Here is a 25,314-nt window from a genome sequence, read left to right as displayed (position 1 = left end):
TCACACTGCATGCGTCCATCGATGGACGCAGGCAGGTGAATATAAACAATCCTATCATTCCACATTTCTTAAAAAAATATAACTGCCAGATTTTTCCTGCTTGTTATTGCGAAATGGATCCAGTAGATGCGTGGAGTGTATTTGCATAACCACGATCTGATTTGCCGACGGATCCGGCGCTGCCTGAAAAGTTTAACATTTCTCAACTTTGTGACGCAGGCCACGGAGCCCATTGGACAGACGGACCCACAATTCATTTCGCGAGCGCCCCATGCAAAGTCAATGAGATGCATAGACGGACGGAGGTAATGTGAATGAGCCCTTAGGCCCCGTCCACATGGAGACGATTTTTGGATGAAACCGCATAACGCCTTGTTCACACTACATGCGTCTGTCGACGGATGGGGGATTTTTGACGTATCCATATGTTCTTTCGGGTTGTACAACAAAGGCGATTTCATTGGACAGTGTCCTTGCGTATATTTGCATAACGCAGTCTGATTGACCGACGGATCAGTCGCTGCCAGAAAAGTTGAAATTTTTTTAACTTTTTGACTAGCAAACAGAACGGACGGAGCCACAATGCAATCCCTACGAGAGCTCCCCGCGCTATGGCCATCCGGAGGCGCACAGAGCTTTTGGCCGTGATATTATATATAAAATGATGTTATACTATTATATATAGAACGTTATACCGATAATTGGCGCGCTGCCAGACGCTGTCACCGAGTGTGAGAGGAGAGTTGACGGAGAAGATGGCGGTTGACCTAGTTTCAAAGTTTATACAGTTTATACTCGATAATACAACCCTAGTACCATTGCATTTATGGCTATGACTGTGTACTAACTTCGTTAAAATCAAGGCATTGCAATTTTTGCAAATCGCTATACGTGGGTCTTTCTCAGAAACATTGAAAAACGTCCACACCACAGACATATTGGGGCTTCCAGACAAGCGTGTGCTGGCCGCGCTTTTTGTTTGCGTCATCACAAATTTCTGTTTCGGCCGTGTTGTTTCGCCCGAAAACCGAAAATGCACTTGTGGGCCATTTTCGGCCGAAATTTTTCGGTGGCCGAAAATTCGGTTTCTACAGCTCGATGCGGTTTCGCAATGAATCCGTCTTTATGGAGATATTCCTGAACCGCATCAAATCGATGTTCGTTTTCTGAGTTGTGCTGACCCAATGGATGGCTCTAGTCACACACACGGGCTCAATCGGACATTATACGCACCACTTTCCAACTATTTCGGACATGTAATTGCTTTCTCATACACAGATACCTCGAATGTCTAGATTAGTTAACACTTGCAAGAAAATAAAAAAAAGTTGATGGTTTCCAGAGGTAAAAATAAGTTCCTGTGAGAGAGAAGCTAAAGCATAAACACTAAAGACAAACGTGCATTATCACACGACATTCCCATAATATTTCCGTTACATCAAAGTAAAACAATATTAACAACAACAACATAACTTTGCATTTGACCATTATTAATTTTAATTATTAATTATTTATTCATTACACGGGTCTTCTCAATAACGTGGAACGCTCCATTCACTCCCTTCACAACTTCTGGCAGTGAATTATATTTGATAATTCACCGTTGCTAAGTATAATCGACTAGTGTCAAGGAAGACAAAGGATTGTTTGCCTCTCGTGACGTCTTTGGTATCACTCCGCAAGTAGTCCGGTAACTTGTCAACCCCAGCGTCTTCAGTTGCTATGCGACGTCAACGTCTTTGGCAGACTATTTCTCTGCTGATCAACACTACAAATGCTGATAACAAATAAATTGTAAAAAGACCCACCACGTGAAGTCATTTTTTTGTTTTCGCAAGTAGCCGTGTAATAAGCGGAATAATGTATAGAACGTCGCCGGTCATTATCGAAAATAAGCCCTTTCAGGGGGAAGCAAGACACCTCCGCTGTCCTGTTCGCCCTGTCGGGGCTTATTTTCCCGATAAAGACCGGCGTTCTATACATTATCCCTTAGATAATGACCTGTAGTGAGTAACAAGAAATTACAAAATGTATTGAAGTCTGTGGGGTGTAATTTGACGACGGTTTCTAAAACAGATAACAGATTGCCTTTTTGTTTCATATCCTGGTGGCGTCTACTTTTTCAGGTGTCTTTATTTATTTATTTATTTCCGTTACATTTACCTGGCACTTGGCCAGTTCTCGGAGGCTGAAGGAACATAACGATAGTGACTCTTCTTTTTCTTCTATTTCATATGTAGTGGTTGGCAATACGGAAGTGACTGAACGCAAATTATTGTTATGATTCTTATTCTCCTGTATTACCCAATACCGACGCAAAGTTCTGCTCCCGCGATGTAGGAAGACGTTTCTTATGGAGGTCTATTTAGTGTATTTAAAAATATATGTATCACTTTCCCAAACGGGCTACTACATGTCACATTAAAGTTGCCCAATCACAGATTTCACCTGCCCCGGGCAAGCGGGCGACCATTAATGTCGAGGCCTGGATTACCCATGCAATCATCAAACAGTGACTATTTATTTTTTCCTTTTTTTTTTAAGGATTTGAAAGTCATTACTAAACAATTCATCTTGATTGACAATTTCAACCACAGAGGAAGAATTTATTCAAAGCAGTTATTGCGTTTCATACGAGGCGTGCTGAAAATGTTTCAAGATGTGTTATAATAGATTGGATTAAAACAGACAGAATACATTTAGTCCATAAAATAAAAACAAAAACAAGGCCTAAAATGTCCATGGTAGAAATCGTACCAGACCTTATAAAGAACTTTATGTAAATACTTTAATTCAATTGTCAGGGTTGTGGTTAAACATTTTAGTTAACTTTATTTCATAGTGTAACAGTGGTCCTAAATGATGGCGTGATTTTTTAGAAACAGTCTTTTACATTTTAAAGAAGGCTTTGAGAGAATAATTGGTTTGTTGAATGGTGAATGACAAGAAACGGGTTGCATTGATTAGAATTCTTTCTTTCAATGGCCAGGTTCACCTCTTATGCTTCCTGGGTCACCTTCAAAGGAGGAAAAAACAAGCAGAAGGTATAGAGGAACTGCTTGATCACGTGTCAGATGTTCATGTACTGGCTCTGTCTGCAATTTCTGCACATTTCTGTTTAAAAGCTATGTAGGATATAAAACAATTTAAATTAAAATAACATAACATAAATCAGCAGCTGATCCTTTTTTAAGTCATGAGTGAATCTGTGCAAAAGGGAGATTAGGTCACAGATCTTAATGACCTGTCTAACATTAATATAATATAATTCGCCATGCCTCATTTCACAGCTAATGCATGCAGGAGCTAATCATTCCAATTACCAATAGGAACACAGATACTTGTTCACAAGATCACACGTCCTTATTCCTGAACTAGCTCATTATTGTCCTACAGAGATGTGAGACATAACCACCTCATTGTCCTCTTCCATCTTCGGCTCCATCCTGCCAAGAATGTCCTGCTCGGCCTGGGACAGCCTGGTCCTCTGCATACAAACAAGATAATAACAATTTGTATGGGTCATATTTCCTCCCTCAGTATTTACACATCAGTTTATTAAGAAGAAAGGGGGGAAGGATCTGGGCATGTATGGGAATTGAACATATCAATAAGCATATTGTCCAAAACTCAATATGGAAATATTAATAATTATTACCTCAGCTTCAATGGCTGCAAGAATTCCATTTGTGCCTGCAAAAACAAACGAGGCTTTTAAAAACATTAGAGGATTCAATGAAATGTGCACGCTAATGTTTTTTCTGAAGTGAAAGCGGGCCTTTGACCATATCCCTCTTCATCACCTGATGCTGCCTCATCGTTGGGCCTCTCCCTCCAGGGCAAGAGGGTCATGCTTGTGACATCGGAGCATCTGACCAGACGGTTTTTACCGCTGAGGAGGCTGAAGGGGTCCCGGGGGACACTGGAGATGCCTGTGTTGTCGCAGATGATCCTGGCCAGGGAGGCAGTGCGCAGCACATTCCTCTGGCTGGGGCTGAACACGCCCTGATTCTCGTACCACAACCTGTCCAGGGCAAACAGAACTCATTGTTGTTATGAGATGGATCGTGCCTGGGTATTGAAGTGGGTCTCCATGATTTCCACATACCGACCCCTACCCCGCTGCCTGCTCCTCAATCACCTGCCTCTTAATTCAACTCAAACTTGCATTTTCAATCATACTCCAAAGTTTATCTAGATCAAACCGGGTCGGTTTTGCACCGTAACGTCAATCCAGTCAGTACATGTCAGCATGCGTACCTGTCTCCCTGGCGGATGTTCTTGAACTGTTTGGCTATGAGGCAGGCGAACAGAGGGCCCACACGGCCGCCCTGGACCAAGGGTTCTGCCACGCCTCCCAGCCACACGTCGATGTTGCTTGGTGTTCCATACAGCTGCAGGAGCCTTGTCGCCAGGCCCGCGTTGTTAAGGACCCGAGCCAGCTCTGCCTGGTTGCCGGGCTGGGACAGCCCACAGAACTTACGCCACGCGTTGTAGCCTAGCGTGTTGAGTAAAAGAGGTGGATTTCCATCAGATCGCATAGCCTTTGCAGCGTCATAAATTGAATAAAGGTAAGTTGAATCAGGCGAGCAAAGGGGAAGCAGACGAGAGGAGGAGAGGCTTTTATGGGATAGGTACCAGGGATGGCGTGGTCCCGGCCCCTCTGCATGTTGAGTGACCCAAGGTCCAGAGCCAGGTGCATGACAAACTGGAAGAGCCTCTCCCGCAACGCGTTCACCAGCACGGGTTTCTTAACGTTCAGTTTGGCAGGACGGCCCGCAAGACCTCGGATCAGGGGGTCGATTCCGCCTATAACAAACCAACAACAATGAAGAAAACGACCACGTTCTAAATTCATGTTTCTTGCAAGCACTTTGTGTCCCCTCCGCTCACCTTCAAATACGATCCTCCAGGGGGTGAAGAAGGCCTTGAAGAGCGGCACGTTGGGGATGCGGGCGTTCTCCCGGTAGTTTTGGTCCAGGCGAGCTAGGAAGGGCTGGATGGCGAGGTGGGCAAAGCGGTAGGCGGCGGTGGCGAACACATTGGCGATGCTGGGGTCCACGTTGGGGTTGTAGCCTGGGTAGTGGCCCAGCAGTCTGGACATGGCCACGTCACCCACGATGTGGGGCAAGTAGTCCTTGAAAACAAACACCTGAGGAGGAGGAGGAAGTACACGTATTGAGGAGGAGGAGGAGGAGAAACTCTTCTTGATGAGTAGGAGGATGAGGATGAGGGAAAAGATAGTTGGAGGAGTTGCAACCTATGCTGAGTACGAAGAGGAGGAGGAGTAGGAGGAGAAGATGGGGTACGGTCAATAGAGGATGTATCGGGTTGAGTGAGAGAAGAGGATATGAATAAAGAGGTGCAGGGGTGGGGCTTGCCTGAGTGTACGCGCCCATGATTTTACGAGCCTCTTGGTAGAGGGTTTCACCGTCCCACTGCGGGTTTAGCCTCTTGAGTTCACGCGCCAGACGGTTGTGTTCTCGCATGAACAGGGTGTGGAGGGACGTCAGGGCAATGTTCTCATCGACACGAACGTCACCTGGAAACCGACACATGCCGAACACAATCGATTGACACAACACTAGTCGGGAGTCTATAAACGGTTTGCTAGCTATGATATAGAGATAGAAACAAGATGGAAAGACAGTTGATAGACTGAGAGGTATGTAGAGATATATCGAGAGATATATAAAGTTAGAAATAGAGCGGTACGAAGAAAAAAAAATTGTATATAAAAATATTTCAATATAAGCGACAGAGATAGATTTATAGAGATAGAGATACAAAGAGACATATAGAGATGGACATAGAGAGATATAGAGTTGCATAAAGATATACATATATATGCCAACCTGCAAGGAAACAGGGCACCTCCTGGGCTTTCCTGTCGTTTGTGACATTCTGGCGTGTAGCGCACATTTTGGGCAGCAGGGGGCTGAACGGCAGCAGCTCCCGGCCGTTGTCCCTGAACTTGTCGTTGACGCGCAGGAGGCCCGCATCGGTCGTGAGGTTGCGGAGGTCCATCGCCAGCTGCTCCTCCGAGCCGTACACCTGGCCCAGGTCCAGGAACGCCGTCAGGGTGTTGATCTGCTCCCGCTTATTCGCCACGCCGCCAAAATTGAATGCCGAATTTCCGGTTCCACAAACGGCCGCCGATCGGAAGACCGGGATGCAGCTGTCGGGGCCAGTTGGCAAACGAGGGTCGCCGCGGGGGATCTGTGTTGAAGAGCGCAGATGACGACGGTGATTGAAAACCACAGCGTCACTGTCTAAACATATAGATTGTACTACACAATAAAAGCTCCAACTGGTACCCAGTCGGTGACCATACCTGAATGGGGAAGCAGGGCTCAGAGCGCTCGCAGCTCTCGTCACAGTTGAGGCCGTTGCTGAAGGAGCGGATGCTGGGGGAGAAGGGGGTGAAGGTGAGGTCGTGGTCGTTCCACTGGCCGAACAGGGTCGTCATGTGGGAAAATTCAGTGTCGTTGACCACGCCCTCGTCCGGCGTCGCCAGGATGCGGTTGGACACCTCTCTGACCTAATGGAGGACGGACACAATCCGTTGTAGATAGACGTGTGTATTTGCCTCACGTGGATTTTACTGCCGCATGGGCTGGGCTGACGACATCATACCAGAGGGAGAACAAAGTTGTTGAAGCGGCGGCTTCTCTCCCAGCCGTTGGGCAAGGCGACGCCGTCGTCGTACTGAGCGGGGAGCCAGCGCTTGAAGGGGGTGTTGGAGGCCCCCAGGCGAGGACTCATCCTGTTGACAGCATGTTGAAACACTTTTACTTTGAAACTTCCCTCTCTCCCTCCATTGAAGTGGGCACATGTTACTTGTGGTTGGGGGATGTCTTAAGATCTGTAATGAGTTGACACACTTCAACCGTCTAGTTTTCACAATCTCTTTTTTATCACTTATGTCCACATATCGTTGGTGGTAATTGCATTTGTATATATTTTAATTGCATTGTTTCAAAGTAAAAGTATAACGGGAAACTGTAGGCACATGGTCTACATGAAAAGCTGACAGGAATATAACAGTGTAATTGTCGCTCTTACATGTTGTTGCAGACGCTGGTGGCGGTCCTGTACTTGTCCAGGTTCTGAATGGTGCGGCAGGGCGGATCACTGACCCTGGCTGCACATCCAGAGATCTTGGAGAGAACCTCCAGGTCTTCACGAGGGAGTAGATCTGGAGAACAGCAGACATAGGTTCAGAAAAAGGTGTGTGAGTGTGGTCGAGTTAGTGCGTAGGTGTTCAGATGAGTGAGTGACTGAGTAAGTGAGTGAGGGTTTTTCAAGTGATTGAGTGTGTGTGTGTGTCTGTTTGTGTTTTCATGTGATTGAGTGTGTTTGTGTGTGTCTCTGTATGATTGTTTTGAAGTTATTGATTGAGTGTGTGTCTTTCTGTGTGTGTGTTTTCAAGTGATTGATTCTTTGAGTGCGTCCGTCTGCGTGTGTATGTGTTCGAGTGAGTGAGCAGGAGAGTGAGAGTGTGTGCATGCACCAAGCCCATGTTTGTCGATATGCATGTGCGCGTGCACGCATGCATGTACACATTTAGATCATGTATGAACGCACCCGGAGTTACCGACACCTCACCGACTCCTCTCCGCCGCTTTACCAGCCCTCAATAAAACTCCTGCATGCTAACTAACGACAACAACATAGCGCGTGCGCTCTGACCTGTGGCGTTGAGCGAGCGTTTGTGCACGTGGTGGACGCGGTCGTGCAGCAGGCGCAGGGTCTGGTCCATGTAGTCGGCCGAGCGCACGGCCGAGCGGGAGGCTCCACGCGGCTGCTTCATGAGGCGCAGGATGTCCGACGGAGAGACGACCTCTCTGCGAACCCTGCTCAGACTCCTGGAGGGGAACGGGGGGGGCATGGTTATGATACGATGGGACCCATAGCAGTACTAACGTGATGATTATCATCAAATTAATTAGGTTAATTAGGAAAGTGAAACAGCTACGTGAAGGTATTTTCTCTATCAATCACCGTTTTTGTTGTGTTTATAGTTGAATCATTAGACAAATGGAAAAGTGACTTGAATGCACATATTGGAGGATCCTGTTACAGTATCGTTTTCAGTAAGGTGATTGATAAAATTCTCGTTAAGACAGAATAAGATTCAACAACAACAAACTCACTCATCTCGCGAGTACTTGTAAGCATCATCCACCAGTTTTTTGGCCTCTTCAAAGCATTCCATAAGATAGGGACGACCCAGACCTTCAGATACAAGAGCTTTAATATAATAAACCATAAGATAGTCCTTCAGATACAAGAGCATTAAGAAAATAAACCATTAGATAGACCTTTAGATACAAGATCATTAAGAAAATAAACCATAAGTTTGACCTTCCGATAAAAGTATTAGTAAGAAAAAAACATAAATTAAAGACAATCCAAACCTTCAGCTACAACAGTTTAATAAAATAGACCAAAACGTATTAAAAAGGTCACATTTTTGAAAGGTAATCGTTTAAACGCTTACTTGATGGGTTTGAATGGGCCTGCATCACACAGATGCCCAGCATCACAACACAGACAAGCTGGTTCATCTAAAAGTGGACAAAACATACCAAACATCAGCCATCAATGTTAAGCCAATGCAAGCCTAATGCACACCGACCCGCTAGGTCCCGCATAGGAAAGAGGTCCTCTTACCTCGGCAGGGGAAGCTAAAGTACATTGAAAACAATGTGAAGGTGTTGCGAAGACTGTCGCTCTGTCAGCCTATTTATAGTGAGTCTTGGGCCTCACCCCCAATGTTGACGTAGTCAATATATCAGTAAATCCTATAGTTCCTACTTCCTTCTTCTAGCTGAACAAAATTTATAATTACAGCCAATCATCTTTCATGTGCAACAAAAGCTTTAAGTAGCATCTCACTACTGTCATACTAACTAAATAACCTTTATATTTGTAGCATATCGTTGTTTTTTTTATAGATTTAAAAAATAACCTTTCCCGTAAGAGGAGTTGTCCACACCTAATATTAAACAATGATTGTGGATGTAAAAATGTGCTTAAAGGTTAACTTTCTGTCCTCTCAGGGTGTGTAAGCCTACGACAAACATCGTATTTCTTGCAATAAGCAAAGAAAATATTTTTTGCTGAAATGGTTATCAGATGAGGTTATGTTATAATATATAGCCTCAGAAACCCTCTAATCCACCATTCTATATCATCGTCAAGGCAACTGATTTCAAGTCTTTAAATACTTAAAATGAGAAGCAGGATAAGCCATGCAACACTCTTATTGAGGACAGTTGACCATTTCTGCTTGACAAGACATTTCATTTTTTTTGTTATGTCGAAAATGTTTGCTTTAATGTTCTTAAAACATTGGCTGCTGTTTCTCTCGCTCAAGAATCGCAACGTTTGAATTGCAACCTTCACAGGGAAGTTGCAATTGTGTATCCTAACCACAGTTCCCCTTCACTGAGTCAAACTGTGTAGGAATAATAAACACAATTTTGCGTAACTCTATTAGGTAACTGTGAAACACATCGACACACCTTCAGTATTTTACTAAGTGATCGAGAAGACTCACATCTCCGACTCTTCTCCGTCTACCACACTGTTATAACTACTAAACCATTTTAAGACCTCACCCGTAGCCCTGTTTCTCCACCCGCCTCTGTCCTGCTAACTGGTTGCATAACTTCCTTCCACTAATAAAAAGATAACATCTTTTTGCTTTCTTCCTGTGCGACACAAGTTTAGTTTTAGCACCTTTATGACAATTTCCTTGTAAAACGGTTTTACATTTTGTATGAAACTACCTACACATTGATTAAAAACATCTTAATATTGACTAAATTCAGTGCTTAACGTATAACTGCAACAATATAAGTTAAAGAATAAAAGCCCAAAACTACAATGTTATAACTAAACCATTGTAAGAGCTCATGTGTGACACTGTTCCTCCACAAACCTCTTACCTGCATGCTAACACTTGCTGGTTGTGTAATAATAATAATGGATTGAATTTATGTAGCGCTTTTCTAGACACTCAAAGACGCTTTGCAGTGAAGGGGGGACCTCACTAACCACCTTATGACTTCCTTCCCCTAATAAAAAGATTAGTTGATGCATCAAGAGAAAATATGTAGGCTAGCTCTGCAAGTTTTATTATAATGAAATTAACATATTATCTCAATGTGTCCAATGTAGTTATGACAATAATGTCTTCGTAAATATTTCCTTATTAACAACGACATATATTAGGCAGTGTGGCCATAACAGAACTGTGCTCCATTTGTTGAGTTTATCTTTTGACAATACATATAATATTATGTTAAAGTTGAAGATATTGCTTTCCTAATCACCTTCTCCGCTCCTTTCAAAGGGCTGCTTGGGCTATACTGCACATTTGTCCTGAAATATGTACCGACCAAAATACGTTTTTCAGATATATTAAAATTGATAGAATTGATTGACATAGATAGGTACGGTGGCACTGAGCATTCACCAAATAAAAAAAAGTTTCACAGCTAATGTAGCCGTTAGCACATTCAGGATCTCGTAATTACGAGATAATATCTCGTAGTTACAAGATAAGGATCTCGTAATTACGAGAAAATATATCGTATTTACGACATAAGGATCTCGTTGACGAGAAAAGGATCACGCCGCTCATTCATCAGTAACGTTGCTGGCTAGCTGCAGGCCGGTAAAGATGACGCTATCCGACGCTATCGTATTTTATCTCCTGCTCGGGTTAAGGCTCTGTTAAGGCTCTCTCACTGAACATCCGTTCGCCGAGTGAACTGCTCCATAGGATAAATTGCTGGAGGGATGTTGCCGGAGGTGTGTTGCATAGCGACCGTCGTGCAATTTGAAGGCAGCCAGGAGGGACTACTTTTTTGTATTCTTTAATAAAACAGCAGGGACGCGGGAAGTGGGGGTGCTTAGGGTGCTGCAGCACCCCACCCCCCTGGCGGCCTCTGGCTGTAACTGCAAGTGAGAAGGTTTTTTGAACAAATCAATTTTTATTTTTTATTTTTTATAATTTTATCATACAACATGATTTTTCATTTAATTATTGACATCCACCCTTTTTATGATATTTATCATATTATCATTTCATTTTATTTAGAAAATTGTCTGAGTAGGCTGACGTAGGCTATGACGCACAACGCAGAACTGTCGATAGCTGAATATCGTACTATGCTGATTTGACATAAGCATGTTGGTGTTCAACATCTGTTGTAGTGAACATTCTAAAACTGGTGTAAAATGTTGCTGCCATATTAATAGACACGTTGAATGTTATCTTTATGATTCTGGAATCCTGCACGTAAACTTGTTGGCAAAAAAAGAGCAAAGACGGACGGTTCACTTGACAGAGAAACCGTCACTTTCCTCATATCAGACAACTCGTAACTCTGGATGAAAATGAAGGCTTTCTTTTATTGTCACACTCCTTTTAAACATTTAGAAATAACCTCCTGAATCCTTGTTATAACGCTGTGTATATTCCCGGACCGCAACAGCTTGTCGGCATGTTGTTAGTGTGTGAAATTCAGCACAGTATCAGCCGAGTTGACTCTAATTTCCACATTGTTTACTTGCTGACGTTTGTGAATAACAGTTGCTAGTTGGCAGAACTCTTTTTACACACCAGAGTGTTAGAGTGTTTATCAGAGCGGAGCCCTGAATGTTGCGCAGTATTTATTAAGTCATCATTATATAGACTCTCTCTCAGCACCCCCCCCCCCCTTGGACTGACTTCCCGCGTCCCTGGTGTTACCCCCTATGTTTTATTCGATACTTTTCAACAGTGTAACCCCTTATGGGTTTTTCATGACCACAGATAAAAAACGACCGTTTTTTTTACGTTTCATTTGATAAAAACGACAGTGTTACCCCTTATGTTTTTTTCCCATGATGACTGATGAAAAACAACAGTGTTACCCCTTATGTTTTTATTCATGACGACCAATAAAAAACAACAGTGTTACCCCTTATGTTTTTATTCATGACGACCAATAAAAAACAACAGTGTAACCCCTTGTGTTTTTTTTCATGACGACCAATAAAAAAAGGAACAGTGTTACCCCTTTTTTTTTTTTCGTGACTGCCAAAGAAAAACGACAGTGTCACCCCTCATGTTTCATTTGATAAAAACGACAGTGTTACACTGTCGTTTTTTATTGGTCGTCATGAAAAAAAACATAAGGGGTAACACTGTCGTTTTTATTGGTCGTCATGAAAAAAAACATAAGGGGTAAGACTGTTGTTTTTTATTGGTCGTCATGAAATAAACATAAGGGGTAACACTGTTGATATTTATCAAATAAAACATAGGGGGTAACACTTTTGTTTTTCTTTGGTCGTCATGAAAAAAAACACAAGGGGTAACACTGTCGTTTTTTATTGGTCGTCATGAAAAAAAACGACAGTGTTACCGCTTGTTTTTTTCATGATGACTGATAAAAAACGACAGTGTTACCCCTTATATTTTATTTGACAAAGACAACAGTGTTACCCCTTATGTTTTTTTTCATGACGACCAATAAAAAACAACAGTGTTACCCCTTATGTTTTCTTTCATGACGACCAATAAAAAACAACAGTTTTTATTGGCCGTCATGAAAAAAAACATAAGGGGTAACACTGTCCGTTTTTATTGGTCGTCATGAAAAAAAACATAAGGGGTAACACTGTCGATATTTATCAAATAAAACATAGGGGGTAACACTTTTGTTTTTCTTTGGTCGTCATGAAAAAAACCACAGGGGGTAACACTGTCGTTTTTTATTGGTCGTCATGAAAATAAATTACAGTGTTACCCCTTGTTTTTTTCATGATGACTGATAAAAAACGACAGTGTTACCCCTTATATTTTATTTGACAAAGACAACAGTGTTACCCCTTATGTTTTTTTTCATGACGACCAATAAAAAACAACAGTGTTACCCCTTATGTTTTCTTTCATGACGACCAATAAAAAACAACAGTGTTACCCCTTATGGTTTTTTTCATGACGACCAAAGAAAAACGACAGTGTTACCCCTTATGTTTCATTTGATAAAAACGACAGTGTTACCCCTCATGTTTCATTTGATAAAAACGACAGTGTTGCTGTTACCCCTTGTGTTTTTTTTCATGACGACCAAAGAAAAACAACACTGTCACCCCCTATGTTTTATTTGATAAATATCGACAGTGTTTTCCCCTTATATTTATTTCATGACGGCCGATAAAAGACGACAAAGTTACCCCTCATGTTTTTTCCATGTTGACCAATAAATAACGACAGGGGCATCCCTTTCGACGTTTTTGCAGGGATCGGAACATGAGCTGTTTAGAGTGTTAACCTCCGAACATAACAATGCACCATCAAGACACCGGTTAAAGTCATCACAAAGGTTATACTTGACTTTATAATTCGCATGAAATAGAGAAAAGATACTTCCAACCACGGTCATCAACCAGACTTGAACCCCGGTCTCCAGGGGGTTAGGCAGAGTGCACCCCACTGCACCACTGAGGCGATGACATTTCACGACAATCAATCATGAATAAAGTCGATATACATGACATTAAAATGTATGTGTGTATTTCTATTATTTCCATTATGGTTTTTTTCAAGACGACAAATAATAAACAACAGTGTTACCCCTTATGTTTTTTTTCATGACGACCAAAAAAAACAACAGTGTTACCCCCTATGTTTCATTTGATAAAAACGACAGTGTTACCCCTCATGTTTCATTTGATAAATATCGACAGTGTTTTCCCCTTATATTTATTTCATGACGGCCGATAAAAGACGACAGAGTTACCCCTCATGTTTTTTCCATGTTGACCAAAAAATAACGACAGTGGCATCCCTTTCGACGTTTTTGCAGGGATCGGAACATGAGCTGTTTAGAGTGTTAACCTCCGAACTTAACAATGCACCATCAAGACACCGGTTGAAGTCATCACAAAGGTTATACTTGACTTTATAATTCGCATGAAATAGAGAAAAGAAACTTCCCACAGAGGTCATCAACCGGACTTGAACCCCGGTCTCCAGGGGGTTAGGCAGAGTGCACCCCACTGCGCCACTGAGGCGATACCCATTCACAATAATCAATCATACTTAAACTCGATATACATGACATTAAAATGTATGTGTGTATTTCTATTATTTCCCTTATGTTTTTTTTCAAGACGACAAATAATAAACAACAGTGTTACCCCTTATGTTTTTTGTAATGACGACCAAAAAAAACAACAGTGTTACCCCCTTTATGTTTATTTTCATGACGACCAAAAAAAACAAGTGTTACCCCCTTTATGTTTTTTTTTCATGATGACCAATAAAAAACAACAGTGTTACCCCTTACGTTTTTTTTCATGACGACCAATAAAAAAAGGAACAGTGTTACCCCATATGTTTTTTTTCATGACGACCAATAAAAAACAACAGTGTTACCCCCTTTATGTTTTTTTTCATGACGACCAATAAAAAACAACAGTGTTACCCCTTATGTTTTTTTTCATGACGACCAATAAAAAACAACAGTGTTACCCCTTATGTTTTTTTCATGACGACCAATAAAAAACAACAGTGTTCCCCCTTATGGTTTTTTTCATGACGACCAATAAAAAACAACAGTGTTACCCCTTATGTTTTTTGTAATGACGACCAAAAAAAACAACAGTGTTACCCCCTTTATGTTTATTTTCATGACGACCAAAAAAAACAACAGTGTTACCCCCTTTATGTTTTTTTTTCATGATGACCAATAAAAAACAACAGTGTTACCCCCTATGTTTTTTTTCATTACGACCAAAAAAACAACAATGTTACCCCTTATGTTTTTTTTCATGACGACCAAAAAAAACAACAGTGTTACCCCCTTTATGTTTTTTTCATGACGACCAATAAAAAACAACAGTGTTACCCCTTACGTTTTTTTTCATGACGACCAATAAAAAAAGGAACAGTGTTACCCCATATGTTTTTTTTCATGACGACCAATAAAAAACAACAGTGTTACCCCCTTTATGTTTTTTTTCATGACGACCAATAAAAAACAACAGTGTTACCCCTTATGTTTTTTTTCATGACGACCAATAAAAAACAACAGTGTTACCCCTTATGTTTTTTTCATGACGACCAATAAAAAACAACAGTGTTCCCCCTTATGGTTTTTTTCATGACGACCAATAAAAAACAACAGTGTTACCCCTTATGTTTTTTTTCATGACGACCAATAAAAAACAACAGTGTTACCCCTTATGTTTTTTTTCATGACGACCAATAAAAAACAAAAGTGTTACCCAGGGACGCGGGAAGTGGGGGTGCTTTGGGTGCTGCAGCGGCCCCTGGCTGTAACTGCAAGTGAGAAAGTTTTCTGAACAAATCAATACTTTTTTTTTGTTGTATAATTTTATCATACAACATGATTTTTCATTAAATTATTGACATCCACCCTTTTTATGATATTTATCATATTATCTGTACTATGCTGATTTTACATAAGCATGTTGGTGTTCAACATCTGTTGTAGTGAACATTCTAAAACTGGGGTAAAATGTTGCTGCCATATTAATAGACACGTTGAATGTTATCGTTTTGATTCTGGAATCCCGCACGTAAACTGGTTGGCAAAAAAAGAGCAAAGACGGGCGGTTCACTTGACGGAGAAACCGGCACTTTCCTCATATCAGACAACTCGTAACTCTGGATGAAAATTAAGGCTTTCTATTATTGTCACTTTCCTTTGTAAAGCTTTAGAAATAATCCTTGTTATAACGCTGTGTATAATCCCGGACCGCAACAGCTTGTCGGCATGTTGTTAGTGTGTGAAATTCAGCACAGTATCAGCCGAGTTGACTCTAATTTCCACATTGTTTACTTCCTAACGTTTGTGAATAACAGTGGCTAGTTGGCAGAACTCTTTTTGCACACCAGTAGAGTGTTTATCAGAGCGGATACCTGAATGTGACGTCACCCCTCATCTCGTCTCTGTAAACAACGGATGTTGCGCAGCATTTATTATGACCTCATTACATAGATTCTCTCTCAGCACCCCCCACTCGGACTGACTTCCCGCGTCCCTGTAAAACAGTTACTTTGACTTTATTTTTTATTTTTTTAAGTAGTGTTTCTTTCATTTTGCCTTAATAGTAACCGTTGTATAAAAGCAATAGATCACTTCAGTCAGTGGTATGTGCTCATTATACCACTGTGAAGGGGGTCGCCGGCCCTCCGCTGCGCGTCGGGCCGAACAACGCCCCTAAACAGTGGTATAATGAGCACATACCACAGCCTGTCGTTATCTATTGCTTAAATATATATATATATATATTATATATATATATATATATATGAGATGAGAAACTTGATCAGCTGTTTCATATTATTTTTCTCGTGGCATTCAACATATGGTTTTGATCAAGTGTTTTGTTGGTGTTGTATATAAAGCTGTTTTGGGATTTTCATGAACGTTAAATTGATTACCCATACAAGCGTATTGCATCAACCATTGATTAACCAATCATCAAACAGTGAATATGAATTTTCCTCTTTGTTTTTATTAAAGGATTTCAAGGTTATTACTAAACACTTCATCTTGATTGAACAATTACAACCACAGAGGAAGAATTTATTCAAAGCAGTTGTTCGTTTCATATGAGACGGGTTACATTTTTTTCAAGTTGTGTTATAATAGATCGGATTAAAACTGAGTAACAGACAGAATGGATTAGTGCAAATAAATTTAGTCAAATAAAAACAAAAACAAGGCCTAAAATGTCCATGGAAAAAGTCATACCAGCCCTTAAAAAGTACTTTATGTAAATATTGTAATTCCATTGTCAGAGTTGTGGTTGAACATTTCAGTGTACTATATTTCAGTGTAACAGTGGTCCTAAATGATGACGTGATTTTTATAAATCAGCCAACAGTATTTTACATTTTAAAGAAGAACGGCTTTGAGAAAATAATTGGTTTGTTGAATGGTGAACGACAAGAATTCACCATTAAGTCAAGGAGGTAAAGACAGTAAACAGGTTGCATTGATTAGAGTTCTTTCTTTCAAGGGCAAGGTTCACCTCTTATGGCTGGGGAAGCTTTAGAGGAGAAAAATACAAGGAGAAAGTAATGTTAGAGGAACAGCTTGATCACGTGTCAGTACCGACTACCGTCTGCAATGTCTGTATTGTTTTAAAGCTATGCAAGGCACTTGTAGGATTTAATTTTTTTTTAACTAGACCTTAATAACCTGTCCTAACATTTTCTATAATATAATTCACATTGCCTCATTTCACAGCTAATGCATGCAGCAGAACATCATTCCAATTACCAATAGGAACACATAATTGTTCACAAGATCACTCTTCCTTATTCCTGAACTAGCTCATTCTTCTTGTCCTACAGAGATGCGAGACATAACCACCTCATTGTCCTCTTCCATCTTTGGCTCCATCTTGCCCATGATGTCCTGCTCTGCCTGGGTCAGCCTGGTCCTCTGGATACAAACAAGATAATAACAATTTATATGAGTCATATTTCCTCCCTCAATACTTACATATCAGTTTATTAAAAAGAAAGGTGGGAAGGATCTGTGGGCAAGTATGGGAATTGAACATATGAATAAGTTCATATGTTATGAATATATACGTATGAATATATTGTCCAAAACTGGATACAAAAGATACATTCATAATAATTACCTCAGCTGCAATGGCTGCCAGAATTGCATTGGTGCCTGCAAAAACAATCAAGATTAAATAAAATGTGCAAGCTATTGGTTTTTCTAAAGTAAAATTGAGCCTTTGACCACATTGCTGTTCCTTACCTGACCCCGCCTCATCAGGGCCCTCTCTGGGCCTCTCCCTCCAGGGAGAGAGGCGCACGCGGGGGATGCTGGAGCAGCGGACCAGGCTGTTTTCAGCGTTGACGAGTCTGAAGGGGTCCTCGGGGACCCTGGAGATGCCTGTGTTGTCGCAGATGATCCTGGCCAGGTTGGCAGTGCTCAGCGCCTTCCTCTGGTTCGGGGTGAACACGCCCATATTTTCGTACCACAACCTGTCAACAGCAAACAGAACTAAAAGTTAATGAGATAGAAAGACCATGCCTGGCCTAGTAAAGTGAGGCTACAGGGTTTGGGTGGGGAGGGGGTCCACATACAAACACCTTCCCCCCTACATGAATTATTAATGAATTATTACCCCTACCCAACCCAAACTTGCGTCATCAATCATCTTCCAAAGTTGATCTAGATCAAACCGGGTCGGCCTTCTTTCTGTTTCGCACCCCAATGTCAGTCAGTCAGTCCGAGGATGTCAGCATCCGTACCTGTCTCCCTGGCGGATGTTCTTGAACTGGTTGGCGATGAGGCAGGAGAAAAGAGGGCCCACGCGGCCTCCCTTGACGAAGGGTTCTGCCACTCCTCCCATCCACACGTCGATGTTGCTGGGTGTTCTATACAGCTGCAGGAGCCTGGTCGCCAGGCCTGTGTTGTTCAGAACCTCAGCCAGCTCTGCCTGGTTGCTGGGCTGGGACAGCCCACAGAACTTACGCCACGCGTTGTAGCCTAGCGTGTTGAGTAAAAGAGATGGATTTTCTTCAGATCGTGAAGCATTTGCTGCGTCATTTACACAAAACCAATTAAAAAGAAGAGAAGAAGAAAGTTTGAGGAGCTGAGAACCCTGACCAGGTAGGTCTAGCCTATTCTTGGTTTCAAAGTGGACAATAATAGGTTGCTTCGGTAGTTTAGTGTGTAAGCAAACAGTTTACATACTAATGTTTAAATAAAGGGAATTAAAACAAGCGAGCAAAGAGGCAGCAGGCGAGAGGAGGAGAAGCTTTTAGGGTATAGGTACGAGGGATGGCGTGGTCCCGGCCCCTCTGCATGTTGAGCGACCCCAGGTCCAGAGCCAGGTGCTCGACAAACTGAAAGAGCCTCTCCCGCACCGCGTCCACCAGCATGTTATCCTGAGTGCCCAGTTTGGCAGGATTGCCCACCAGACCACGGATCAGGGGGTCGACCCCGCCTGTAACAAACCAACAGCAACAATTTGAAGAAAAATATCTTGCTTGAAATTCATGTTTCTTGCAAGCACCTTGTGTCCTCTCCGCTCACCTTCGAATATGACCCTCCAGGGGCTGAAGAAGGCCTTGAAGAGCGGCACATTGGGGTTGCTAGCGTTCTCCTGATAGTTTTCGTCCAGGCGGGTTAGCATGGGCTGGATGGCCAGATGGGCGAAGCGGTAGGCAGCGGTGGAGAACACGTTGGCGATCCTTGGGTCCACGTTGGGGTCGTAGCCTGGGTAGCTGCCCAGCTTTCTGGACATGGCCTCGTCACCCACGATGTGGGGCAGGTAGTCCCTGAAAATAAACACCTGGGGAGGGACACATGTTGAGGAGGAGGAAGAAGAGGTAAACGTATTTAGGAGGAGGATAAGGAGGAGAAACACGTGCTGAGAAGGAGGTCGAGCATGGACGAGAGGAGTAGGAGGGTGAGGGAGAAAGACACATGTTGAGGAGAAAGAGGAGGAGTTGAGGCCCATGTTGAGGAGAAGGGTACGATCAGTAAAGGATGTATCTGAGATGTGAGCATGAGTGAGAGCAGAGGAGATGGATAAAGAGGTACAAGCGTGGGGCTTACCTGATTATACGCGCCCATGATTTTACGAGCCTCTTGGTAGAGGGTCTCACTGTCCCACCATGGGTTTAGCTTCTTGAGTTCACGCGCCAGACGGTTGTGTTCTCGCAGGAAAATGGTGTGGATGGACGTCAGGGCAATGTTCTCATCGACACGAACATCACCTGGAAACATGACACAAGCCGTTTGAGTCGTAACTTGTCGCGAGTCTACGAACAGTTTGCTAGCTATGATTGAGAGATAGAATAGAGAGAAAGAAACTGACAAACAGACAGTGATTAATTCTGAGTGTTAGAGATATATAGAGATAGATAGAAATCGATATGAATGAAGTCGAGTTTTTTCAAAATGTTCACTTTTTAAAAAAAAATCACATTGTGGGTCCCAATGGCAAAAATTGTCAGCATTCATAATAAGGCATGATCAACAAGTTTCAGAATCTTTAATCCATCTGGGCGGGCAAGCTGCATGTGATTCTAAAACCGGAAGTTACGATATTTTGGCATCAAACCTTTTCCACAATCTTTTCCACAGGTATCCACAGAGACTCTGTGAATACCCAACAAAGAGATAGATATAGAAATATATAGAGATAGACAAAAAGATGGACAGAGATTTATAGAGATGTTTAAGATATACATATACTGTATGCGCCAACCTCCAAGGAAACAGGGCACCTCCTGGGCATTCCTGTCGTTTGTGACCCTCCGGCGTGTAGCGCACATGTTAGCATGCAGAGGGCTGAATGGCAGCAGCTCCCGTCCGTTGTCCTTGTACTTTTCGTTGACGCGCAGGAGGCCCGCATCGCTCGTGAGGTTGCGGAGGTCCATTGCCAGCTTCTCCTCCGAGCCGTACACCTGGCCCAGGTCCAGGAACGCCGTCAGGGTGTTGATCTGCTCTCGCTTGTTCGCCACGGAGCCAAAATTGTATTCCGAATATCCAGTTCCACACACGGGCGCCGATCGGAAGACCGGGATGCAGCTGTCTGGGCCAGATGGCAAACGGGGGTCGCCGGGGGGGATCTGTGTAGAAGAGCGCAGATGACGACGGTGATTGTCGATTGCAGCGTTACTGTCTATACATATACATGTAGGTCGAACTACACAATAAAACCTCCAACTGGTACCCAGTCGGTGACCATACCTGAATTGGGAAGCAGGGCTCGGAGCGCTCGCAGCTCTCGTCACAGTTGAGGCCGTTGCTGAAGGAGCGGAGGCTTGGGGAGAAGGGGGTGAAGGTGAGGTCGTGGTCGATCCACTGGCCGAACAGGGTCAAAATGTGGGTGTATTCACTATCGCTGACCAAGCCCTCGTCCTTCGACGCCAGGATTCGGTTGGAAACCTCTCTGACCTAAGGAGGACAGGCACAATCCATTGTAGATAGACGTGTGTATTTGCCGCATGTGTTTTTTACGTCACGCGATGCTGCCGCATGGGTTGACGTCGACATCATACCAGAGGGAGAACAAAGTTGTTGAAGCGGCGGTTTCTCTCCCAGCCGATGGGCAAGGCGACATCGTCATCATACTGAGCGGGGAGCCACCGCTTGAAGGGGGTGTTGGAGGCCCCCAGGCGAGGACTCATCCTGTTGACAACATGTTGAAACACTTTTACCTTACGACTCAAAGCCTCGTTTTCACAATCTCTCAATCATTTTTTATCGTTGCAGAAAACGCTCTTACAGGTTGTTGCAGACACTGGTGGCAGTCCTGTACTTGTCCAGGTTCTGAATTGTGCGACAGGGCGGATCGCTGATCCTGGCTGCACATCCAGAGATCTTTGAAAGAACCTCCAGGTCTTCACGAGGGAGCAGATCTGGAGAACAGCAGACATAAGACAATACTTTAGAGTACTTGACAATGCTAGACAGCTATACGCACCTATCAGGTCACATGGAATAGTTGATAGTTGACCCTGCACTCTTGACACTGGTGTCCCTCAAGGCTCTGTACTGGGACCCCTTCGGTTCTCCCTATATACCAGATCATTGGGCTCTGTAATCACATCACACAGTTTTTCCTATCACTGCTACGCTGACAAAACTTTCACCTCCCCTCACCCTGATTGCAACACTCATCTCAGAATGTCTGGCAGACGTCAGTACTTGGACGACTACCCATCACCTGAAGCTTAACCTCAACAAGACTGAGCTCCTGCTAATGCCAGGGAAAGCTTGCCCTCACATGGACCTACTGGTCACTGCAGAGAACATCACTGTATCACCATGACCAACTGCTAGAAACCCAGTTGTGCTGCACCGCGAACATCACCTCTCCGATCATGCAGATTTGCCCTCTACAACATCCGGAGGATCCGGCTCTTCCTAACGAGAAGGGCAACTCAGCTCCTGGTCCAAGCTCTCTTCATCACGTGCCTTGACTACTGCAACTCGCTAACACCTATTGTATGTCCTATTGAGTTATAGTACTTAGTTATGTAGCATCTTATCATAGCTAGCATTTGGGGGGTGCTTTGCACTTTTTTCTACTAACACGCTTAGTGTTCCGACATCGATATATTGTTTCACTTCCTTATGACAAATGTACTTTTATGTCACTTTGGATAAAAGCGTCTGCTAAATACTAAATGTACAGACAATAGCAGACAACAACAACAACAACAACAACAGAGTGGCGTGGGCCTGACCTGTGGCGTTGAGCGAGCGTTTGTGCACGCGGTGGACGCGGTCGTGAAGCAGGCGCAGCGTCTGGGCCATGTAGTCGGCCGAGCGCACGGCCGAGCGGGAGTCTCCACGCGGCTGCTTCATGAGGCGCAGGATGTCCGCCGGAGAGACGACCTCTCGGCGAACCCTGCTCAGACTCCTGGAGGGGAACAGGGGGGGGGGGGGCAGGCATGGTTACGAAAGGATGGAAAGAATAGCAGTAATAACATGATGGTCATTCATAATATGAAGAAGAAAATCATAAAAATATATTATGAAGCGAAAAGGCTAATTTATTAATCATGAAAGTGAAACAGGTATTTTTTTCTGGTGATTGTTCAAATCTCGTTAAGACAGAATAAGATTCAAAACAACAAACTCACTCATCTCGCGAGTACTTGTAAGCATCATCCACAAGTTTTTTGGCCTCTTCAAAGCACTCCATAAGATAGGGACGACCCAGACCTTCAGATACAAGAGCATTAATATAATAAACCATAAGATAGTCCTTCAGATACAAGAGCATTAATATAATAAACCATAAGAGACCTTCAGATACAAGAGCATTGATAAAATAAACCATAAGATAGAACTTCAGATACAAGAGTATTGATAAAACCAGCAATTTTCCGAGTCCCAGAGCTATTCTGAGTCACCAACGCACCGCCAATCCCAATGGCCACCCTTAATAAGCAAATCATTGGTTTTTCTCACTAAATATTATCATATTATTATATTTCATGCCATGTATCAAACTAATTTTGGTCGAGGTTGGAAGCAAACCGGCGACCCAAGGTCCATGTGGCAGACTCTGTATATTATTGAGGGGTAAATTACACTACATTTCTAGATGGCAATTAATTTTTTACTACTTTCTGAGCTATCGACACACAATTTATACACACGTGTTCAAGAGGGCGGCATCTATGTGACCCAGTAGTTTCCAAACTCAAAATGACTGTCAAAATAGTCATTTTGGGCTGTCAAAATAAAACTAATAATTCCCACAGAACAGGTGTACACGGATACACTGTGAATACCTAATAAACAAACTCAGTACTTCAACTTGAACTGAAAAAATGATGAGTTAGGGAAAGAAAACATCACAATATACCAACATTTTAGAAACATTCACGTTTTTTGAAAGGTAATCATTTAAAAGCTTACTTGATGGGTTTGAATTGGCCTGCATCACGCAGATGCCCAGCATTAGAACGCAGACAAGCTGGTTCATCTATAAGTGGACAAAACATACTGAACATCAGCTATCAACGTTAAGCCTTCCATTGTCTGACCCACGTTAGACAATAATGATGCACACCGTCTAGGTCCCAAAATAAAAGGAAAAGGAAAGAAGTCCTCTTACCTCTCAGGTGAAGCTAAAATTATAGTGAGAACAATGTGAAGGTGGTTTGAAGACTGTCCCTGTGTCAGCCTATTTATATTGAGAGTCTTAGGCCACACCCACAGTGTTGATGTTTTCAGGTGAGGTCAATATATTATTAAAACCTATAGTTCCTACTTCCTTCTTCTAGCTGAACTCGATTAACTTAGGTTTATCACTCAGCTAATCAAATGTATTGTCCAAGGAAAGCTTTTAGTAGCATCTACTCTTTACTATCATACTAACTAACAAACTAATATGTTGGTAGCATATTTGTTTTATTTCAGATTGAAAAAAAAACGTCCGGAGTTATCCACACCTAATATTAACCAATAACTGTGGATGTTAAAATGTGCTTAAAGATTAACTATCTGTCCTCTTAGGGTGTGTAGGCCAAATATCGAATTTCTGGCAATAAGGAAATCTTTTACCAGAAATGCAATGATTGTCTTCCTGGAATGCTGGAATCCTTTTAATCCACCATTCTACATCATCCTCAAGGGAATTGACTCAAAGTCTTTAAACGCCTACAATTTGATGTGGAAAAAGCCAGGCAATACTCTTAGTGAGGATAGTTGAACATTTAACTGTAACTGTTAGACAACTCCATGACAAGACATTCAAGCCCGTGAGATGCTCAGTACAGGACAGTATGACACCAGAAGCAATCAGAACTACTAACCAAATAGAAAAACACAAATATTTGGTTAAGTTGTGAAGCCTGCTTTACTGCTTTCTTGAGAAAAGCAGTCATGAGTGATTGGTTGCAAACGCAACCAGCTGATAACATCTTTAAAAACCTACACTTTTATAGAAACACACAATACTTGGCTTGTTGCCGTCAAGGAATAAGGTACCGTAACATTTCCTGATCCCTTACAGCAGCAAGATTTATCACTTGCAGGAAACCTTTCTTGTTATAGGTGTGAGCGTTCAGGAAGGCAGTACACAAGTGGTGCATTTGCACGCACACATGTACACAAACAATTAAAAACCATACAGCTTTATTACAACCAAATGTATCCCCTTTTCATGCTCATACATTGCATTTTCTGGGCCTGAACCTACAATCACTTGAAAACAGCCACCATCATTTGCTAGGATATCCAACTTTTCAACCATTTTTAAGATATTGAGGGCTTAGCCCAGAATCTTAAAAATAAGAAAATATTGCTCTCTGTGGGTTGTACAGTCAAACGCCTAGACACACCAGCAGTATTTTGCCTAACGATCGAGCCTGAAGCTTCTTAAAGGTGCTCTTCCTATTTGGGTAGGCCTATGCTTTGATAAACTGGAAATATAAAATTTTCTCAAAAAGCCATGGGTATTGCTTGTATCAGCTTTCTTGAAATGCAGGGTACTAGCTTTCTGGAAAATGCAGGGTCGTGCATTTCTTGAAAATGCAGCACCGCGTTTGTCAGAATCTGTACTTGATTGTGCTTGGGATCAGGTTGTCCCAAACAATAATCAAGTATTCACTGAAATTCCCGTAGGGGCACTATAATTCATGGTCAAAGTTTAAACGATCGGCACGGCTGCCCAGATGAATTACAATTTCCCAAAACGTGTTTGACATGTCTTATTTCGCATGCTGAACATTTTTGTGTCTTGAACCCAGTGTGTCCGTCAAGATAGATTTAGCTG

At 42.5% G+C, this 25,314-nt stretch overlaps 2 protein-coding genes across 3 annotated transcripts; both read right to left on the bottom strand.

Annotated features, from left to right (window-relative positions):
* Window positions 1-2,098: 2,098 nt before the first annotated feature.
* Window positions 2,099-8,771, bottom strand: LOC130381479 (eosinophil peroxidase-like). Of its 2 annotated transcripts, none has more exons than XM_056589096.1 (16): window positions 8,677-8,771; window positions 8,504-8,570; window positions 8,157-8,253; window positions 7,693-7,868; window positions 7,066-7,198; window positions 6,637-6,766; window positions 6,335-6,541; window positions 5,856-6,219; window positions 5,382-5,542; window positions 4,894-5,152; window positions 4,639-4,809; window positions 4,261-4,498; window positions 3,804-4,024; window positions 3,659-3,693; window positions 3,416-3,487; window positions 2,099-3,016 (listed from the first exon to the last, which is right to left on the bottom strand). In XM_056589096.1, exons 2-16 carry the CDS (start codon window positions 8,568-8,570, stop codon window positions 2,999-3,001), a joined length of 2,349 nt encoding a protein of 782 aa, XP_056445071.1. In that variant the 5' UTR covers window positions 8,677-8,771; the 3' UTR covers window positions 2,099-2,998. The 2 variants fall into 2 exon arrangements, with proteins under 2 accessions (XP_056445071.1, XP_056445072.1); XM_056589097.1 differs by having other exon boundaries at window positions 2,101-3,016; window positions 8,157-8,238.
* Window positions 8,772-16,516: 7,745 nt separating this feature from the next.
* LOC130381644 (eosinophil peroxidase-like) lies at window positions 16,517-23,754 on the bottom strand. The gene is made up of 16 exons (XM_056589342.1): window positions 23,653-23,754; window positions 23,454-23,520; window positions 22,670-22,751; window positions 22,271-22,446; window positions 21,307-21,439; window positions 21,080-21,209; window positions 20,769-20,975; window positions 20,284-20,647; window positions 19,629-19,789; window positions 19,104-19,362; window positions 18,844-19,014; window positions 18,317-18,554; window positions 17,817-18,046; window positions 17,692-17,726; window positions 17,415-17,486; window positions 16,517-17,088 (listed from the first exon to the last, which is right to left on the bottom strand). The coding sequence occupies exons 2-16, from the start codon at window positions 23,518-23,520 to the stop codon at window positions 17,074-17,076; spliced, it is 2,340 nt and encodes a 779-aa protein (XP_056445317.1). The 5' UTR covers window positions 23,653-23,754; the 3' UTR covers window positions 16,517-17,073.
* Window positions 23,755-25,314: the final 1,560 nt, after the last annotated feature.

This window comes from Gadus chalcogrammus, chromosome 4, assembly GCF_026213295.1.
Source record: "Gadus chalcogrammus isolate NIFS_2021 chromosome 4, NIFS_Gcha_1.0, whole genome shotgun sequence".
NCBI classification, from domain to species: domain Eukaryota; kingdom Metazoa; phylum Chordata; class Actinopteri; order Gadiformes; family Gadidae; genus Gadus; species Gadus chalcogrammus.
This window is presented reverse-complemented; position numbering and strand designations above follow the sequence as displayed.

Bases quoted from the DNA above. Each gene is read 5' to 3' on its own strand.
- LOC130381479 (XM_056589096.1), bottom strand. From the start codon at position 8,570: ATGAACCAGCTTGTCTGTGTTGTGATGCTGGGCATCTGTGTGATGCAG. The intron at 7,199-7,692 runs GTCAGAGCGCAC...GCTGTTCTCCAG, and splicing joins ACGCTCGCTCAACGCCACAG to ATCTACTCCCTCGTGAAGAC. The intron at 6,220-6,334 runs GTATGGTCACCG...TCTTCAACACAG, and splicing joins AGCCCTGCTTCCCCATTCAG to ATCCCCCGCGGCGACCCTCG.
- LOC130381644 (XM_056589342.1), bottom strand. From the start codon at position 23,520: ATGAACCAGCTTGTCTGCGTTCTAATGCTGGGCATCTGCGTGATGCAG. The intron at 19,363-19,628 runs GTAAGCCCCACG...GTCCCTCCCCAG, and splicing joins TCATGGGCGCGTATAATCAG to GTGTTTATTTTCAGGGACTA. The intron at 18,555-18,843 runs GTACCTATACCC...TCAACACGCTAG, and splicing joins CCGGGACCACGCCATCCCTC to GCTACAACGCGTGGCGTAAG.